This window comes from Drosophila arizonae, chromosome 4 (genome assembly GCF_054131065.1).
Source record: "Drosophila arizonae isolate 15081-1271.41 chromosome 4, UAZ_ARI_1.0, whole genome shotgun sequence".
NCBI lineage: Eukaryota > Metazoa > Arthropoda > Insecta > Diptera > Drosophilidae > Drosophila > Drosophila arizonae.
In genome coordinates, this window is record NC_142924.1 from 23,689,475 (window position 1) to 23,709,933 (window position 20,459).

Genomic DNA, 20,459 nt, shown 5'->3' on the forward strand with positions numbered 1-20,459 from the left:
AGGTCTATTTAACATGTTGATTTGTGCGTCGGAGCGTGAGGCAACCATATATCATCGCATTTATGACAGCCACCTTCAGTGGTGGGTGCAGGGGAGCAGGGGTGCGCGGGGTGGGGCCAGCTCATCACCACATGCAGCAACTAGCATACAGGCATACATGTAGGGCATATATGAAGGCCCAGGCATCATCCCATCGTTCCATTATCATCATCATTTTGAGCATCAGCTAAAATATGATACGCGTTGTTTCTGAGGCTGAGACTCTGCCAACGAAGCGTCGTCGACAAGTTGGCATCTAATTTTAACGTCAATATACGCAATGTAAAAACGTGTCTTCATCAACGTTCCGCGGCTCGTAATCTGCTGCCGCGTCCGTCCTTTGTCGCGCGCCACGCCCATCACTTGCAGCGCTCTGCTCTAGCCTACCCCCACGCAGTTTTAAGTGCCTATTAATAATGTTGCCCTGGCCTGGCTGGGGCAATTTTTTCGTTCGTATTTTGCTCTGCTCTGCTTTGCTTTGCTTTGCTTTGCTTTGCTTTATTTTTAGTGTACATCGTTAGCAAGCATTCTGCTGCGTTCTTCTGCGTTTAATATGCCGTTATGTCGTCAAATCTTAGGATCATTAAAAACAACAAAAACAACAACAGAAACGACGACAACAGCGCAAAGAAACCAAAACAAAACAACTTTAGCCAAGCGAAGAGCTCTCAAAAAGTGATTCCATTCTGCCATTGTCACATTTACAGATAATTAATAGTCGCCCAAATGACGGCTACATAAAATACGCCCCAATTAAACAGAATCCCGGACTTGGCCAGGTGACTACAGTCCGAGCAGGGCTACGTACGCACACCGGGAGCAGTTCACCCGATGTATGCATAAATTAGTTGTTAGTGCATTTCATAAAATTATGCACACTCATTGTTAATTATGTTGTTAAGTTCGAGTTGCTCATTTGGCAAATATAATTTACGCTCCTGATGCTCATTAAATTCATGTAAAAGCGCAGTCAACATATTTTATTAGACGCATTATGTCGTAAAAGCAACTGAAAGGCTAAACTCACCTGGCAACAACTGCCAAATACTCTGCACAGAGAGCAATATTAGGTGGGGGACTATAAAATAAAATCAGATATAATAGGCCCTAAGCGTGTTGGCCCTACTGCAAAGTGAATGCTGGTGTTTAGGAACTCTTGAAGCATTTTGTATATTAGAGGCACTTTATTTATTAAAAAATTAAAAATATACTTTTATTTATGTACTATTAAAATTAGTTTAGTAAAAATATTTATTGAAAACTTTTTCTTTTTATTATTATTATTAATATTTATATTATTATTATTAATATTTATATTATTATTCATATATATAATATCATCTGTAAGCACACGATATATATCGATAAGAGAATTTACCAATGCTAGAGTTAGACACAAATTAACCAGTGCTGTCTTTCAATTAAATATAACTTGCATGCATGGGTAGTGAAAGGTTTCTACCCATGAATGTTAGTATAGACTCTTCATATTAATTAAAAATTATATAAACACATTAACTGGGGATGTGAAGTGAAATGAGCATTATTATGACTAGAGGACTAGAGAGATATATATTCCTATGAATAAACATACATATAAGTACATTAAATATCATACCAGGCAGTGTATCACGCAGTCGGTGTCGTCCGACTGCTCGTTTACTTACCTTGAGTTTATTTCATCTCGGAGATTCGGGTAAAACAATTTTATGAAAATTCAATGGCTGCCTAGAGGCACAATTGAGATGTAGATTGAATCGAGTGCAGGGTATGCTCTAATTTCTAAGGTCTTGCTTTATTTATAATTTGTATCATTGTATTTGATTATAAGTATATTTTAATTGATATATGTATTTTTTCGCACATGAATTTATTATGTATAAATAAACCAAAATGTTTTAACATGCATATATGTATATTTCTCCCAAATATTTCACAGTCGTCATTAGGCAAATGGCTTGCGTATATGAACAGCTAATGCGCAAGTGAGACTAAATTTATATATTTTAAATTGGGGTCCCTCGACGCCTCTCACTTTTTATTGTTGACATATTTTGTTGGGGCCTTTGGATCGGGCCTGGTCGTAAAATAGAAATTAATGCGCGAATTATAGCCGACGGAATATGGCATTGGATTTATTTTGGCTTTCTGCTGCGGGAAATGTGGTCGAGTTTAAACAAGTTAGTCTGATATAATATGAGATCGAAACAAGCATAAATTACAGAAGCGTGCACGGAGATGAGAACAAAGCGCTTATGATTTAGTATGGACCAAATCAACGCTATTTAAATGTTTAATGAGCAGTCAGATGTGTCAACAGGCTAAATGAAAATTTATTTAATTAGAAGTCGGACAGGCCGACACAAATACACGCAGAGGCATGACAAGTGGGCTCTCATAACTTTTGAGCCAGCGACGATGTATGTATATTTTAACTATTTGGTCAGCTATGCGAAATGAACAAAGGGAACATGTCGACAAATGTCTAAAAAGGCAATCAAAAGTTGCCCAAGAATTTGGGAAGACAACAAAAGTTTTGATTTATGAAATATGCGCTAAAAATACAAATAGCATTTGATGACATTTGCTCCGGCGGCCATATCGTAAACAAATTCCCAAACAAGTCCAATAAAGGCCGTAAGGGGCTTTGATTTATCATGGCTCAATGCTGCGACATTAAAGTGCCCGCAAATGTTTTTTGGCCGCCCATGCGAATGTCAGAGAGGCCATCATAAATAAGCCAAATAAAACTTTCGGCAAGCCCCCGATCAGCAAAAAGGATTGGCAAGCCTTCCAACTGAGGCCCACAACTTTCTGGCAATGCAAATTACCAAGAAATCTTGCGCCCCACCCGAGGACATCAGGATACCTATCAGCTCCACACATGTTAGCATGTGTTGTCCACAAACATGCCATTTGAGCCACAAAACTTGCCGTTGCTGCCTCATTTATTTTATGGCAGCGTCGCTTTAAGTTATTTTTCTTCATTATATTTTATATGCAGCTGGATCATAGTCCGACAACAGCCGACGGCATTTGGCAATCAACGCAAATGTTGCGTTTATTTGCCCAAACAATTTTCTCTCTATTCTGTGGCTGTACTCTGTATTTCTGTATTTGTGTGTATATCAAGGATCTGTATGCGTGCGGAAAATGTCAAATGGTCGCCTAAGCTGGCTATCACACATACGACCCGTTGTGCGTCCAGTCGCTCTTCGCTCGTCGTCCGCTCATTTGCAGTTCGTCAGTTCATTTCTGGGGTCTTAGCGCACAGTTCATTAGCGCCGCCCAAAGTTGGCTTATTAATCCTTAAATCCTCAGCGGAGCTGGCGCCAAGACAAACCCCAGGCCCTGACCGCCACTCGCCATTTGGCTGTCGACAGTTGTCATTAGGCTCTGGCATAAACAGCAAATTAAGTTTTACTGCTTCATATATATTTGGCACTCCAGCTGACTCTTAGTTTCTGCTGTGGGCCGTGCACTCCGCGGGCCCACGCTGAGGCGCTGCGTTGTGCCACGGGCCGTGTAATTTCAGCCGTTCCTATTGATATTTGATTGTTCGTAATGAGCTGTGTACACAGCCCGCCACTGAGCAAATGAATAAAACATTCATGCGGGGGCGACTCGAATCTCGATTCACTGGCTACAATAGGTATATATTCTCATGACGTCGACCTGCCCACTCCAAAAGTATTAAAAATAATAATACAAAATGCAGAGGGAACACAAATATTGTGAATAGTAAGGGGTCAATTCCAATTATGGCAGTTAATTATGACGCATTAATTAAAAAGTCTATTCTGTGGCAGTGTGTGAGTTTTAATGTCGAATTGCCTGAACTTGGCGAAAAAGCTTTTTAGTATATGCTTTAAGTTTAAACGTATGCAACAACTCATTAATCAAGCTAAGCCAAAAAACAGGTCAAGCGTATAAAATATATACACATTTGAAATGTGGCTTAAAGAAATAATTGATTAGGCATTTAAAGCTCAGCAATCGAGTGCACATACGTACATAAATATGTGTGTGTGTGTAAAATAGAAATATTTTTCGTGGGAGGCCGAGAGAATTTATAAATACTTCAATTAAAAAGCTTTTCGATTTGAATTGCCTAATTAATATCGATTTATTTTTGATATTTTCAATTAACACGAATTTATCAATTCACTCTTTGAACAATTCATATGCGAGAGTCTTCTGGCCCGGGGCTTATAATAATTTAGTGCTCGGAGTCAGGTCTTCAACAGCTTTAAATTGGACTCGCATCGATTTCACATGCCGAAGGCCCCTTTCATGTTTGATTCGCTCTCTGTGTGATTCATTTCATCTGTTTTTGTTTTACGAGCGCTTGCAGCGCCAATTGTGCGGCAAACATAATTCAATTAACGCCTGGTCAGTGGATGCACAGCAGGCACAAACACACAAACACACACATACCCTCGCACACAAATCTCACTCGAAATTGTATACACTCCCACACACACACACACACACACATATGAACAAGCGCGGACCACTGATGGGGCTGATTGACTACCAATCTGTGGGCCTGCACAGCGCCAAATGGCCGGAAAGTGGCGCTTTACAATTTTGCAATTTCCGCCACCGCACAACATCAAACAGAAAATACTTGACGCTTTCATCTCGCTGGACTATTTTCCTCTTTGCCTACGTATATCTCACTCTCCCCCCCTCTCGTACCCTCCTCTAGTGGCAATGGCCACAAAATTGTGAAAAGGTTGTGCGAAAACACGGTTGAAATTATCCTAATCAGTGGGAGTCTGACATCCACCTGATTTAGAGCAACTCAGGCCGAAGCTAAAAATAAAATCTCCAGCAAATATTAATAGATCGAGAATCAAGCTTAAAGCGCTGATTATTGGTATAGCAACATTTAAGCCAGTTATTGCATGTTGGCCAGCGAAAAATGTAATTAAGCCAGTGTTTGAAGTTTCTACTTCAGTGCCCGCGTTCAATGCTTGTGCATATTTATGATTGTAAAGGCAATCAACAAATTTTCCACAGAGCAGTTTCCAATTCAAATTTCTAGCATATTTGCGCAAGCTAAAATCATGTTTTTTCGCGAAGAGAAAAGAGTATTTTGTACAATGGAGTCTCGTTGTCCGTCCGTCGGACTGTCTGCCTGCAGAGTAATTCACTTGATATTAAAAATATCTACTCGCTGGGTATCTGGATGCGAGACAATGGTGAGGACGTAGCAAACTGAGAAATGCAATAGCAATTGCATTAGATAGCGATTGATGTATTCTGATAATCTCCAATTAAAATTATTTGGTATGGATACATATATCCTCTCAAATTCGTTCTGGTCATCTTGATAGAGTTTGGCAAGCGGACCTCCTGGCAAATATGAATGCGAAAGTATTGAATGGATTGGTCATTGGGTCAATATGTAGAATATTAATTCAGTGGAATCCAAATAATGGAAAATGGAAAGTAATTGAAATTTCCTTTGAACTACTTGGCTTTCCTTTTTTTGTTTCTTGTTTTTTGATTCGACAATGTTCAAACAAATATAACATTTTTTCTCTGCACTTTTGTGTAGAATCAATATCTTCAATTTTTTTTCGTGCTGAATTAATTAATTAAATTATCAAGCTTGGCCATGGGAAATATTCACTTATCAAACGAGGCTCCTTCCTTGTTCCGAAGGGTGCATATTCTAAAACTTCGCAGCTTTTTAGGTGAATCACTTGACTTGACTTATTTCTCAGATAGATAGATAGACCCATAAATGAAATGATTCGTCTATTGGTGCGTGGATCATGAAAGAGTATCCCGCAGTCGGTCGCGTTCAAATATTTCATTTTGAAATGCGGTGCATGCAAATTTTTAGCTTTGCGCTTACAAATTTTCTGTGCTTCGTCGATGTTTCAAATATTTCGGATAATTGTCTCATCCATGTCGAATTTATTGCGGGCATTGGACACGTTGACATGTGCTCTAATCGTATATCAATATTTATTTACAATATCATTTCCGCACTGGTATTAAATGTGAAATAATTATTTGCGCTTCGTAATTATTGTTGTATTGGCATTTTATTTAGTCTGAAAATTAAATTTAATCGATTGTGATTGTTCTGGCAGCGCGCGTTGTGACGCGAGGCGCAAATATTGAATTCTAATTAGTATAAATTTTATAGTTGTTGCTCGATGCGAATTTGTGTTTTTGGTGCTTCGGGGCTGTCGCAGGCCCGCCCCCAGATGCCATGACTGCCATTGTAATTGCTTCAAATAATAACACGACAAGAAAAGTACATTAATAAACATCACCGCCAAAAGGAGGACAACAAAATTAGGGAAATTTTCGCTTTAAAGCTCGACATGCGATGAAGCGCACTGCAAGCGCCGCGACAGCGCTGCAAACTCAACGTGGAGGCGGAACGCTGCTTGGCTGCCCTCAACATTCACTTCCGTTTCCGTTCGTTGCCACTGCACATTATTCACATGCTGTCGTGCTGTTGTGACCAGCTCTGTTGCATGCACTTAACAATCAGCGAGCTCTGGTCATCGACATCCCCAGCGGCTCACAGACAATGCGTGCGGCCCTTGTATTGGTAATTATGCATATTCTATTAGGCTTCAAGTTCCTGGAAATGTTTTGCGTATTGATTTTTACCCTACTTGACATATATATTGACAAATTAAACAGTGCAAAGTCAGTCGAGTAATATTGCATAAGTTAAACTCTACTTGCCAATCGGTAATTGCTTCCGCTGCAAATAATTATATTTAAGTATTACAAACATATTAAAACTTCAATTTCAGTTGAAGTCAGCTTAGCACTCGATACTTTGATATGCCAACCTTTTCCAAATGCTTCATTGCTTGCACAATTCGGCAACACTTAGTGGTAAAAGCGAATACATATAGCATAACTGAACTAGTAAGCAAAACAATGGCAGGCAAGAGTTCATTGAGCAAACAGAAATATCTCTACTCTTCTGCTAACTCCGCCATCACTACATTGTCTCACATGTAGTACATGATCGAAAAGGACTAAAATGTGGTGCATGAGCCAACTGGATGATAAGTTTCATTAGACATACAAAAAGCGAATCAAGTAGACGCTGCAAGAAAAAAAAAAATACCTAACTATCACGATTACATTTCAGTGACTTTAGCTTTGCATATCTATGCTCTTTTTATGTATCGATCAATTGCATTGCATTCATAGATGTATTAAAGCCGTGTATATTAAATTTACATTTTTAAGCACTGCTGAAGTTGTTGAAGGCCTTAAATTTGGGCCCCTATCGAGTTGATATGCCAGTTGGCAATAAAAAAATGCAACATTAAATGGGCGTTTCACATAAATAAAGCCGCTGGAATTGGGTTAAAAATTAACTACGCCAAATTTAAATCAACTGCGTGGAGAACCCCATCGTAGTTGCTGCTTGTCAGCGAGTTCTGCTTCTGCCTTCGGGACCGGTGGTAAAAAATCGACTCGATGCCGATGCCGATGCCGATGGCTGCCTGCCTGGCGGGCTGCTTGCCTGGCTGCCTGGCTGCCTGCTAGCAAGCCGTAAATAAAGACCGGCAAACATTAATAACTCCCATTGGGTGTGTTAACAGGCAATGACCAAAAGAGGGCAGGCCTGGCATGGATTTGGACTACGCTTTTGTTGCTATTACCTACCCTCTGGATCTGAGCTCCTGCCCTGGATTTCTCTCTCCCTCTCTCTCTCTCTCTCTTTCCCTCTCTGCATAAATTGCAGTAAAAACGACACGAAAATAACTAGCCATGTTCTTGTTTCTATTTGTTGTTGTTGCTGTTGCTGTCTATGAAAAACGATGTGCAACAAAAGTAACGTAGAAAGAGCAGGTGAAAAATTGCGCATACGTCAGGTGCGCCGATGGCCCGAGAATGCTGCGAAGCAAGCGACGTGTAATGCATGTAAGACAATCATTTTGACAAGCCAGCAGTAACAGTAGCGCTACTGTGTTTACATTCAGCCACACCCCATCGTAGACGCTGTCTGGCCCAGGCCACCTGGCTCCTGGCCACCTGGCCGCCTGCCACCGAGTTACTCATTGGCCCGTCTCTCGCCTGGCTGCCTTTTGATTATTATGCACTTTGATACTTATCTTTAATTGAGGTAGCTTTTCCCCGAGAGCAGCTGAAAGCTTTCTTTTTACGCTACACTTAACTCAGAATTATTTTCTCGTGTTTCATTTTTCCCTCGCTTTTTTCTTCATTTATATATTTATTTATTTTTATTTTTATTTTTTTTTGTCATGTTGACTTTACTAATTCACCAACAATGAGAAGGCGTAGTCTTATTATTTAGCGACTGGCTTTGCTCTGATTTATGCGGAAAATACGAACTTTAGTCAAGTGAACTAATAATCAAAAGTTCCTGACTCTACCATGTACTAAACTCAGCCAGGATCGAGCTGTTGCCTACAATAATCGAGATTTTTTCGAGAAAAGAAAAGTCATAAAAAGAACTCTTCTCACACGCATGCCCTAAACTGTGCACCTCTGCCTTTTCAGCTCTCAGACTAAACACGAGCCTCTGAAGAATGCGTTATTAAATAACTTTGTTACGAGCTTCGTAAACTTTTGGTGCACATGCGTAAATACTTTAAAGAAGAAATGTTCCTTAAAGCTTTAGAAGATAAGCGAGTCAAATAGGTGAAGGAGATATGCCACAGCGGAAATTTAATCAGACCTTGGTAGCCTTTTTTTATGAGCTACGGGATAAGAGAAACTTCAAAATATTAATAATAAATATGATAAATATTATTCTTCTCTCAACTCTTTTATAACTAAGAAAAAAACACATACATATATATTAGAGACTGTAAAATGAAAACTTTTCTTTTTTGATTGCCACGTGTTTCTCCCATCCCAAACCTTTGAAAATACTAAAATACAAAGACTGCATAAAATATATAAAAATATTCAAGTCTTGAATATTTGAATTAATAATATGAATAATAATTTTAATCATATCTGGCTAGCTTTGCTAAGCTTTAATGTACTTATGTACGATATTCAACCTTTGTTAAAAAAAAAAAAAAAACTCTTTCTCTCTTTAACTCTCTTTCTATTTCCCTCTCCCACTCTCTCTCTATCTCCGTTTGATGTGAGAAGTAAGCTCGTTTGAAAATTCTGTCTGAAAGCTCTAGTTTCACATAGACATTGTTATATGGCTTCGGGTATGATACAAATTGCAATAGAATAAACTCAAATAAAATTTCTAGAAAGTGCACATTTCCTTACAATAAATCTTAATATTTTTACACTGCTTTCGCTCACTTGTTCCGTTTGCTCTTTGCGTATTTCATTTCAGTTAAAGTTGGCTTACAGCTTGCTTCATACATATTGAAGAGCATTAAACAGACAGCCGTTTAGATACCCCGCTGGCACTCACACATACATACATATACGCAGTGCACTAAGCGTTTTATGGCCATTGTTGCCTTGCGTACGCTTTGTGCGCAGTTCAGGGCATGTGATTATTAGTCTGTGTCTGTGTGTGTGTGTGTGTGTGTGTGTGTGTGTGTGTGTGGGAGTGCAGCCCCAAGTCCTGCTGAAAACGTGTGCATCTTGCAGCCTTTGCGAATCGTTTTGTCGTCAGACGTCTGCAACGGATGCCCTGGCTAATTTTGCGTAAAATGAGTCCCCTAGCCGTAAGCCAATAATTCATTAGGAGTCACAGGGTCGAGGGCTCAGCCACCAGGTTCACAACACGGCGTATGCAAATGAGCAGTGTGTGCGGCTCTCTGTTCTGCTATGATTGCCCATGTTTTGTGCGTCAATGACCACACCACCCTCTCGCTCTTTCGTTCTCCCATCTCTCTCTCTCTCTCCCTCTGTCAGAAATCAAATCAATCAGGAATAGTTATGGCTGTCATTTCCGATCCCCTTGCTTGTGTGCGCCGTCTCGTATACGCAATATTGAGTTCGAACCAAGTCTATATACAATGTAAATAGAGTATTTTCGTAATTGTTTCAACCTTCTTAGGGTATCCAAAAATACTCTTGTCGTGTATTATTCCCCAGTTATTCGGCACACTTACCTCCAGCCTTATATTCAGCACCTTTCACCTGCCGAGCAAAGGCTGAGCATAGCCAGTGGCCAAGTTGGCGTAGCCTCGCCGTGGGCTGCTGTGAGTGCATTTCAATTTGCGTTGCAGGGGTCGTAGGCGTAGTGCCTCCTGCTTTTATGAAAGCAATATGCATATGGCCGACAATCCACTCGAGCGCTGCTATTTGCATTCACTTCGTTGCAGTGTTTGCCAGCCCACTCCTGCTCCTGCTGCTCACTCGTCTGGGTCGCCAGCACATTTTAATCCTGTCAAAGGCGGTTGTAGTGCTTCGGGCCGGCTCTCTTAAAGTTTCATGGAATTTACTAGCAGCAACGACAACTTGCCTCTGGTTCGTTGGCTAAGCGACACTTGGCTGCATGAGTAAACAAAACAGTTGGTGCAGGCAAGTAGCACAAATTTGATTGGCATTGGACCACAGATACACAACGATTTAAGCCGCTCGAACTGTTGAGCTGCCTGGCAAATAAATGCAATTTCTCGGTTGCTGATTGAGTTGATGGAAAACCTTTAAATGACTTAAAGACACGAATATATACAACTAGATATATAATAGCTGGCCAGCTGACATTTCCAGCAATTGTGCTGAATTCGCCCTTCCTTTGCAGCTCTCAGTTTGTTGACTTTCAATTGTCAACTCTTTTCAGAAAATACTCAAAACTTGTATTCATTTGTTATGCTGGCTGTTGTTGACGTTCTGATTGTTGCCAACATTATTTCAGCTCTAAAAAACTTTTACACTGTTTCAGCCTTTTTACGACGCCTCTCAATTTGACATGGGCATTTTTACGAGCCTCCCAAATAGGCAGCCAGCTTTTTTTTCATTTCTCTATTTTTGTTGCCATTCTGTGCCTTTTGGCGAAAATTTGCTGTTTAGAGCTTTTTGTTGCCGTTTCCTCTTAATACCCTCTGTCTATTCAAATTCAAAGAGGGAATTTAGTCTCTGATATGACTCAGAAGCTTAAAGAAGATTTATAGATTAACAGAAATTCACTTTCTGAATTGCTGGAATATAAAATTCTGTTGAAGACAGTTTATATTGTGTGATTAGTTTGGATCGTTGTTCATAAATTTATTTATTATTTGTTATATACATATATGAAACCTAGATCAAAGGGTATCTTCAGTTCGATCAATCACAACTGCGAAAGTGACCACATTTTGTAGCCCTGGTATAAACATCAGAACACTTCATAGTCAGGCCTCTCGGTGCATCATAAAAAGCATTGCGTTCTCATTTCGCGAGCGCTGGCGGAGTCATAGAAAGTCGACGCGTCGGGTAATTAGAAAATTAGCCCCTGCCAGCGGCCCATAACTGAAATGCACAACAGCTAGCACTGGCAACAGCAACAGCAGCAGCAGCAACAACAACAACAACTGGTCCTCCGCAAGAGTCGCACTTGACGAGCCAGCGAGGCTCATGCAGCTGCCACCGACACTTGAGCCCGGGCACAATGAGTTTGTCATTTGCGCAATTTAAGTTTTAGTTACACAAGACGCACACCAACACACAACAGCTGTGTACAGTGTCCATGTGTGTGTGTGTGTGTGTGGGTATGTTGGTGTGCTTGTGTGCGTGGGTGCAGGTGATAGAGTTGTGTGTCATTCCTTCAATGCGACTGCAATTAGTGTGAATTAAGTTGGATTTTCGGTTAAGCCGTTTCCTGTTTCCGGCACGGCCCAATATCCGTGGCCTGCTGTGCCGTTGTCCTTCAGGTGGCTTAGCCGGTATTACAAACTAATAATACAAGTAACACATATATCGAGGTTAAGTAGCTCGTTTCACAACACTGGCGGACAGCAATGCTGAATTCCGCATGAAGAAATACATTTCACCACAATGAATGTACATATAAATAATACATAATGCGTATTTTGATTTGTGACCTTTTTTGCTTCTGTTTCGCAGGGCTAACATTGGGCTACCAGCGGCAGTCTGTGAGCAACAACAACAATCACAACAATGTAGATGCAAAGCCAACACATCTGCCACCATTACACTATCCGCATGGCCACAAGTGGAATGAGCCGTATTTCGATTTGACAATGCCAAGGAATATCACATCGCTGGTGGGCAAGTCCGCATATCTGGGCTGCCGGGTCAAGCATCTGGGCAACAAGACGGTGAGTACGGCAGGACGGATCTGTGGAAAGCCACAGATAAGCATAAATACAAATCATGAGATGGCAATCTTGCTCTGCAGTAAGTACTGGCCACAAGCCCGGCCTGGCCCACTCAGATAACGTCAATGAAAAAGGAATACACCCACACCCACACACACACACAGAGATACATTTATGTATGTATTTTTGTACAAAAATTATATGAAACCAGATTGGGTAACCAGAACAACAGCTCGCCAGCTGTGGCGGGGGCGTCTGTTTTAATAATGTTTATTTTTATTTACATTTAATAAACAAAAATGTAGCGACAAGTGTTGGCAATATGCCGGCCATCTGAGATAGTCGCTATACGATGCGATATTGGTAGAGGCCGCATGTGTTGTAGTGTGCGTGCTGGTGTGCTAGTGTGGGTGTGTGCCATAATAACAGACGCTTATTAAATTTACTGTCCGTTTATTATGTACTACGTGACGTTGAAACAATGAACCGAAGCTAAGCCTGGAGAGTACGAGCCAACACATGTTGTCCGTGCGCCCCGCCCAGATATTGTCATTATTTTTATGGCGTCACTTGATTTGCCATGGCCTGAAAAAACTTTGCCCATTTGCTTGCCGTATGAGCCATGCCTGGCTCCTGGCCTGGATTATATTCGGGTTCTGTTTCTGTTTCTGTTTCAGGCAATTAACATCTCGTTTTCAAAGCTTTGCCTCGGCTCGCCTCGAGCAGCTGCAGCACTTAGACTGCTGCTCAGACTTGCTTAAAAGCTTGCCTCGTGCGAAATTGCTTAACAAAGTATTGAATTTCAGCAAACCAATTAAATGGGTTGCCATAACTGCAATACGACAGCCGTCGGCTGTACATTCCGGCGGTTCATCAACCCGGCACTTGGGCCAAGTTCAGTCCAATGTTTTGTAGCCGCTGTCACTGCAGCACAATCTGTTGCGGAGAAGCATTAAACGTAATTTACGATGAGATTTAACAATTAAAGAGACCCCAAAACACAAAACACGGCCGAATAGTTCGCATTCGCACTTCAGCATTGCGGATATCCACACGTCCACATGCAATCGTGAGAAACTTTGCAGGTGCTCCTCGTTTGGGGCCAGAAGTTATAAATGCTCCAGCGTTGATTACGTTAAGCGATTTAGCGTCGGTTTTGGCACCCAGAATGGGGGTTATAGATTTCCACATAACCAAATCCGCTTCCGCAATCAGTAAACTACACACACACAAAAAGACAGACAGAGACAGAGAGAGAAAGAGAAAGAGAGTGATTGAGAGAGAGGGGATGCAGGGGATTTTGGGGCGAGTTTCTCTAGTTAACTGGCGGCTCGTTTCTGGCCAACGGTAAATTTATGTTGCCAGTGCGGCAAAAACTCTGACGGAAACAAGTTTTTTTCGGTTTGCAGGCCTGGACTGTTATTGCCGAATTAGACAGACGGCAACTGGAACTGCACAGATGGATGCCTGGCACAGTTGGCTGACTCTGACGCAGTGTCTGTCTATGTATATAGCCGCCGTTCCGTCCGTCTGCTGCTATGTCTGCCAGCGTCCGCATGTGTGTCTGTCGGTGTTTGTGTGTGTGTGTGCAGTAGTGCCTATAGCAGTTGGCCACCGCATAAAAAGGCACCCAAAAACTTGCCAAAACAGTGGCAGCTCGAAAAAAAAAAAAGCGAAAAATTCAACATCAAAAATTTACAAAATGTAGTGGCCAATGCGGAAAAGGAATGTCGAGGCTAAGAGCACGGAAGTATCATTTTCCGGGGCTGTCATGCGTGGTGCACACTAATTTTTAGTTATTTAATATTTAGATTGCGAGCTGCACAAATTTTCGGCCTGTGCTGGGGCCAGCTACGACCGAAGCATTAGCCAGCAAATTGACACAAGTTTCGGCTTGGCCCAATCAAAATGCAAATCAGCGTGGGAAGCACAAACACCGCAAAAAAAAGAAGAAAAACGCAGTCTAATATATTTAAATTTTCGCATTTTATGCCTCTTTAAATAGTCCATGGCTGGAAGAAGTCTGCGAAACTCCCTTAAATTAAATGATGTGCAGGATAGCAGCAGCTATGCTCGGGCGCATTTTCATAATGTTTAATTAATTAAAAGAAGTATAAAGAGAGCACAAATTATAAATTGAATAATGGATGGCTTAGCACTTCTGTTAAAACAGACACGAGCTGGGAGTTGTGAGTCCTTGGAATGCAGATACAAATTTGACTATGGTGCTAGGCAGATATGAAGATGCAGATACAACGAATCACATATTAAATATATTTACGTATCAATATGGCAATATATGTATAAACAATTTTAATTTTAGTATACATTAATGCCAACTTTAAAGCAAGCTTTGCTAACAGTTATATGAAATGCCTCTTAGGCTCGTCTCGTTTCGTTCGAGTTGAAAACTCAAAATATGTATTAACTACTGATACTGACAGATTATTTGCACAATTTTGACAGGTCGCTTGGATACGTCATCGGGATCTGCACATACTCACCGTGGGCACCTACACCTACACCACGGATCAGCGTTTTCAGACCTCCTATCATCGCGATATTGACGAATGGACATTGCAAATCAAATGGGCCCAGCAGCGCGATGCTGGCGTCTACGAATGTCAAATATCGACGCAGCCGGTGCGCAGCTATTCGGTCAACTTGAACATTGTGGGTGAGTTCAAACCAAAAACTGTGTCAAGCGATGTGTACTCTATACACGCACACGCACACACACACACACATACGTATATACTCCTACATACATAATGGTAAACGTTTATATATCCGTGCAGCTGACGAAGCTTTAGCCGCTGGGCTTTTGCATATTTCAACTTTGGTTACTTCTCCCAGCGTATACGTAATATTTCGACAGGTCAAAAAAAAAAAAAAAAAAAAAAAAAAAAAAAAAAAAAAAGAGGAAAACAAACGATACTATGGGTATTCACATTTTTTTCTTATTTGCATATTCATGCAATTTGCAAAAGTGTAAATTATGCACACTTGGCAATATCGCTACAAAAATATACAAAAATAATAAAAACAAGTAACATTATTTGGGCTGAAAGCAACTGACGGCTCAATACTCTATTTACGTAAGCAAGCTAAGATAATTCAATAAAATTGTTTAGTTTACCAATATAAATTACCTTATCCGCAAAAACATTTACATTACTTTAAGAAATGTCGAAGTATATTATATCTCAAATTTAAGGTTAAGTTCAGCTCATTCAGAATTCTTATGTTAGATGCTGACTAAGACGAGAGTAGTCAACTTGGAGCACTTAGTTACTCAACGATGTTGATTTGCTCCTACACATCCAATATGCTCACATAATACCCTGTACAAACAAAAAGCTGGCTCCACAACAACAGCTGCAACAATACGTGAGCCGATCGAAAGCAGAGATGGGCTACAATGTGGCTCGAATTTCAGAGAAATATGTGAAAAGTTGTCAGGAGAGTTGGGCAAAAAAAGAGTGAAGAAAAGCTAGATAGTGACCACAGCAGATATTGAATCGTATTTTTTCATTTCATTCAACATGAAAGTCATATGACTTTCAATTAAATTAATTTGCGTTTTATTTTTGTTGTCTGTGCAGTATCTGAATTTCATTTTCAGTTGTATATTATTTTCAGTTGATAATATTGATTCATTTGAAGATATTGTACATTGTATAAGGCAAAAGTTTAAAAAAATTACCATCTGAAGCGTAAGCAGAAGTAATTTTATTTGATTATTTTGTTTTATTTTCAGTTTTAATTAGTTTTGTATTGTTATTTTGGGTAAAATATATTAAATTATAATTTAATGTATTTATGTTAGTTTTGATTTGAATCTGTCCTTTCTGCATCCCATTTGTCACATCTCTTATAGGCATCTGTAAACAAATTTACTTTTATTTTTACGTTTATTTAAATATAATGTATTTAATTTTAAGTGGATTAATTGCATTATTTGCTTGTATTTAAATTTTAATCTGTGTTTTCTGCAGTAAATGTTATGTTATGTTTTTGATAGACATAACTGAGAGACAAGTATAAATACTACGACTTTAACTACTTAGAGAAACATATTATAAGACCACAAAATTAATGGAAAATATTAAATAATTTCGTACTATTTAAATCCTTATATTTTTATTATTATTATTATTTAATAATAATTTTAATATTATTTCTTTTGAGTTTAATAAAATTTTTATTTTATTTCATTTTCTTTCACATATTTTCATTGTTTTTCTCACCAAAACAAGACCTAATTGACGAGGAGACCAGCAGTGTGATGCAGCAATATTACAACGACGATGCCTTCTACATAGCCGCGGATCGGGTTTATCAGTCCAGCGATGACGAGTTTGCGGGCATGTTTGGCCCCATTCAGACAGTTGCGGGTTTGTAAAGAAATACGACATAAGCAGTGAAAACTCTTAAGGACAGCTGCCTGACAAGCTTATGTGCAGCGGGAACATGCGTTAGTTAACTGTTGCCACAGACAGATGGGGTAGCTGAAAACCGAGAAGTTGACAAGCGTGTGCATATATTATTCGTATACCCTGAGCCCATTCAAAGTTGGAGTTCAGGAGGTATATTGACTAGTGGCGAAACACATAAAGTGTAGTCCGTCCCGATATGTCCAATAGCTAATACAATCGAGTTATATATTCATTTCTCACCTGCTATTTTAGTCTTGTATTTGTAATTCCTAATATCTTATATATAGATAGTAGAGACAGATAAGAATGCGGGTATTTAAACAGGAAATTTATTTACAGTGAGTCACATACTAATTGATTCTGACTATTCAAGCTGGGATCGGTTCGTAAAAATATTTTTATATTATATTTTATATTTTTTATATTTCATATTTTTTTCATTTATATTTTTTGTCTTAGCTTGCTCGGGTTTGGCCTGTAGTTAGGGTATGTCCTAGTCAGGCATTCCCCACAAGAGTGCTCACTCTCCCTTTTATTATTTTATTTTTTCAAATATATTTCGTGCCAGTTATGTGCACTTTTGAGCCAAGTCCTCCAGTTGGGTGGAAGTGGAAGTGCTGTAGAGGCGAGCTAAGCGCTTGTGGCTGGCGCAACGTTTTTCTGGCTCCTAACGAACAAATTGCTTTGGAAAATACTTTTTCCGTCTAACTTTGTCAGTTTGTTATTTCCCACATTTTACCTAACACATTTTTCGTACAAAATATTATGGCATAAATTTGTTTATTTCTCAAGTACGTGTCCCATTTAATTAGACAGCCAGTGGTGGAGCTCGGACTGAAATAGTACGTTGCTTAGCTTAGCTCTGTGTTTCTCAGTCGAACTCATCTGGCAGCGTCTTGCACAGATGTGGATAGTCTTCGCTGACGCCGTCGGCACAGTGATCCTCCGAAAATGTGCCCGCCGTATAGAGGTACGACGCTGGGTCGATTTGGCTATTGTAATAACAGACGAGCACGAATCGACTGGCCTCCCGGTCGAAGTCCTCGGCGGCCGCACAGCCCACGTATTTGTTGTGGTCGCTCAAAATGTTTTTGATCTCCGAGACTTCTCCCACTTCGAACTGTCCTAGTGCCAGCTTGTAGACCTGGTGCATCCACACTTCCGTCTGGACAGTCAGTTTCTCGGAGTTCGTCGAGCGCGAGTAGTTGGGGATAGGCTCTATATCCAGCCAATTCATGCCATAGTTCAACGCGGGATTAGTGAACGTGGAAACAGCTAAGCAGTAGTTCAGGTCCCGCGAGCAGCGCTTCACATGGTACTCGGCTATCAGAGCGAGCTTAAAGTGCCAGATCAGCTCCGGCATGTGCATGGCCGCGGGCAGCCCTTTAATGTCTCCAGATGCCACTTCCTCGCGGTACTTGTTGTGCAGCTTGAGCAGGTAGTCGCGGTAGATCTGCATGTTGAGCAGGATGCGGGTGCGCAGGCAACTCTCATGAAAGGTCTAACAGCCATTAGAGTAGTTAGTATAGAATTAGGGATTAGCCAATTGAGAGTCTTACCAAATCGTTTTCACAGCCCAAATGACGCAATCCATTGCATTCAGTCATGTTACAAAAGTCTATCGCCAGGCACTCGTTCCAGCACAGAACAAGCCAAAGAACTAGAAGCTTCTTCATTTGCTCCATTCTATGATCAGAGATCTACTGAAGGCGGCTAACGAGCGGCGCTGGCTTATATTGGGCTACCGTCCGGGTTGGATTGAGGGAGTGATTCACAAATAAACATTGCCCAAGCAATATCAGATGACTTTCATGGGAGAGCAGTTAAAACTGTTTATTTAGAAATAAAATATGATCTGGAAAATTGTTTAAATCTAATTTGTTGACGTTAAAGTAAACAATTAAGTGGCAAGCTCTTCGATAAACTAGCTCAATTGTGCTTTCTCGTAATACAAACAGAAGCAATTGAGTCATTGCCATCCACCCCAAATAGCATAGTGGAAACTTCCCTTTGCTGATGTTGCTGCTGAGGCTGGAGTCCATAGCCACTCTAAGTTTCAATACCAATTAGTCCGAGTTTACCTTGTGCTTTGTCACACGATTCGCTTGTTGCTCATTTCTGTGTTTGCCAGAGACGAATGCGCATTTCGCAGACGCCAAGCTGTGCACTGATTGCCACGGATGGGGGACCACTGACAGGTTGCATAAGTGGCATCCACAACAAAGAGCACGAGCTGGACGCTTGACAATGACTTTGGACGACATCAAATAGATTTCTTTGTCGCAGCCAGATGGCATTCGAAATGACCAGCTGCCAATTTAACTAGTTTACTGAGGCATCAACTCAGCCGGGATAAGTCAACCAGGGACAGGTGCCATCGAGCTACATTTTCCCTAAAACACCGCCCCGCCCCTGTTGTTTATGTAGATTACTGATTGGAAACGGTCACGTAGCTTGCGATATTTTGTCGGTAATTTGCCGTTTCAGCTGCGCTTCACAATTCGCTTCGATTTCCCATTGCTACGACTGACGATTCCTGTTGGCTAACTCTTTTGCAGTGCCCACGGCCACGATTCTCGGCGGACCCGATCTGTATGTGGACAAGGGCAGCACCATAAATCTAACATGCATCATTAAGTTCAGCCCGGAGCCGCCGACACACATCTTCTGGTATCACCAGGACAAGGTAAGCAATCAATTTGTGAATATTCAACATAAGACGAACCCAAAAATGCTTTAAAGATACACTTAAAATTCCTGTGTGCACATCAAATTATCGTGGAATAATTGAACTTTGCCCTCTTTGAGAACTCGGGCACTCAAACTCAAACTGTTTCTCATACCAATACTTAAGCTCAAGGCCCAGCCAATTGCCGCTGGATAAACGTTTCAACTTTTACGAGCGCAGGGCGCGACTTGCGTTCGCGCTTTGTTTACGCTGCGTATACGTAACGTATTTAATTTTAGCTTTTATGATTATGGGAAAACATGCTTTTGCATTTAGCTCGTTGCCAGCCTGCCAGCCTGCCAGCCAGCCTGTCCGCCCGACCCCCTGTAAACATTTCTTTTCAAGGCAAAATTTTCAGCGAAAATGTTTTAATACTCACACACATTTGTATACACACACACGCACAGGTGCTCAGCGAGGAGACTGCGGGCGGCCGGTTGAAATTTAAGACCATTAAATCGGAGGAGACCAAATCAATTTTGCTTATCTACGATGCGGATTTATTGCACTCTGGCAAATACTCCTGCTATCCATCAAACACAGAAATTGCCAGCATACGCGTCCACGTGCTGCAGGGTGAGTACAAAGGGAATTCCATGGGAGAGCCTGGGCCGGTTGGTGTGTTGCTCTAGCACATATGGGGCAAGTGCATTAAACGAGTTTAAATGCCAAGTAAGTGGGTGGAACCGGTTAGCAAAGCAACATCAAGCAAGAAATCGAGGAATTCAATTCAACTGAAGCCCATTACCTGCAGCTGCAGTTGAGGGGCTTTCGAGTATGACGATAGCATTGAAAGTACTTGCAGCTACTTGACCTTTCTCATATACATATATATATTATAATATATATACTAAAGGATGGAGGACGCACTCAGCATTGTTGTCGACTTCTTGTGCAATTCGTAGCCGGCGAAACTTTATGCATTTGTGAACAAACATTTTAGTGAGCTAACCACAAGAGGCATGAGTATTTCGGTTCCACTCGGCGGTCTATGGGAGTCCGTGAAAGGGTCCAACAAATTGTAACTCATTTATGCAATGTCTGCATTAA

At 40.8% G+C, this 20,459-nt stretch overlaps 2 protein-coding genes across 7 annotated transcripts in view; one reads left to right on the top strand and one right to left on the bottom strand.

The window, feature by feature from the left end:
• dpr10 (defective proboscis extension response 10) overlaps positions 1–20,459 on the top strand; it is a 48,021-nt gene that overhangs the window by 25,109 nt on the left and 2,453 nt on the right. For 5 of the 6 annotated variants that reach the window (XM_089466685.1, XM_089466684.1, XM_018008432.2 and 2 more), the window contains exons 3-7: positions 12,028–12,242; positions 14,709–14,919; positions 16,502–16,639; positions 19,240–19,367; positions 19,817–19,985. In XM_089466685.1, the coding sequence (XP_089322811.1) occupies positions 12,028–12,242; positions 14,709–14,919; positions 16,502–16,639; positions 19,240–19,367; positions 19,817–19,985 (861 nt within the window). The remainder of the gene's footprint in view (positions 1–12,027; positions 12,243–14,708; positions 14,920–16,501; positions 16,640–19,239; positions 19,368–19,816; positions 19,986–20,459) is intronic. The other variant, XM_018008434.2, reaches the window with a different exon arrangement.
• LOC108614348 (venom allergen-1) lies at positions 17,239–18,584 on the bottom strand. The gene is made up of 2 exons (XM_018008441.2): positions 18,241–18,584; positions 17,239–18,182 (listed from the first exon to the last, which is right to left on the bottom strand). Exons 1-2 carry the CDS (start codon positions 18,364–18,366, stop codon positions 17,553–17,555), a joined length of 756 nt encoding a protein of 251 aa, XP_017863930.1. The 5' UTR covers positions 18,367–18,584; the 3' UTR covers positions 17,239–17,552.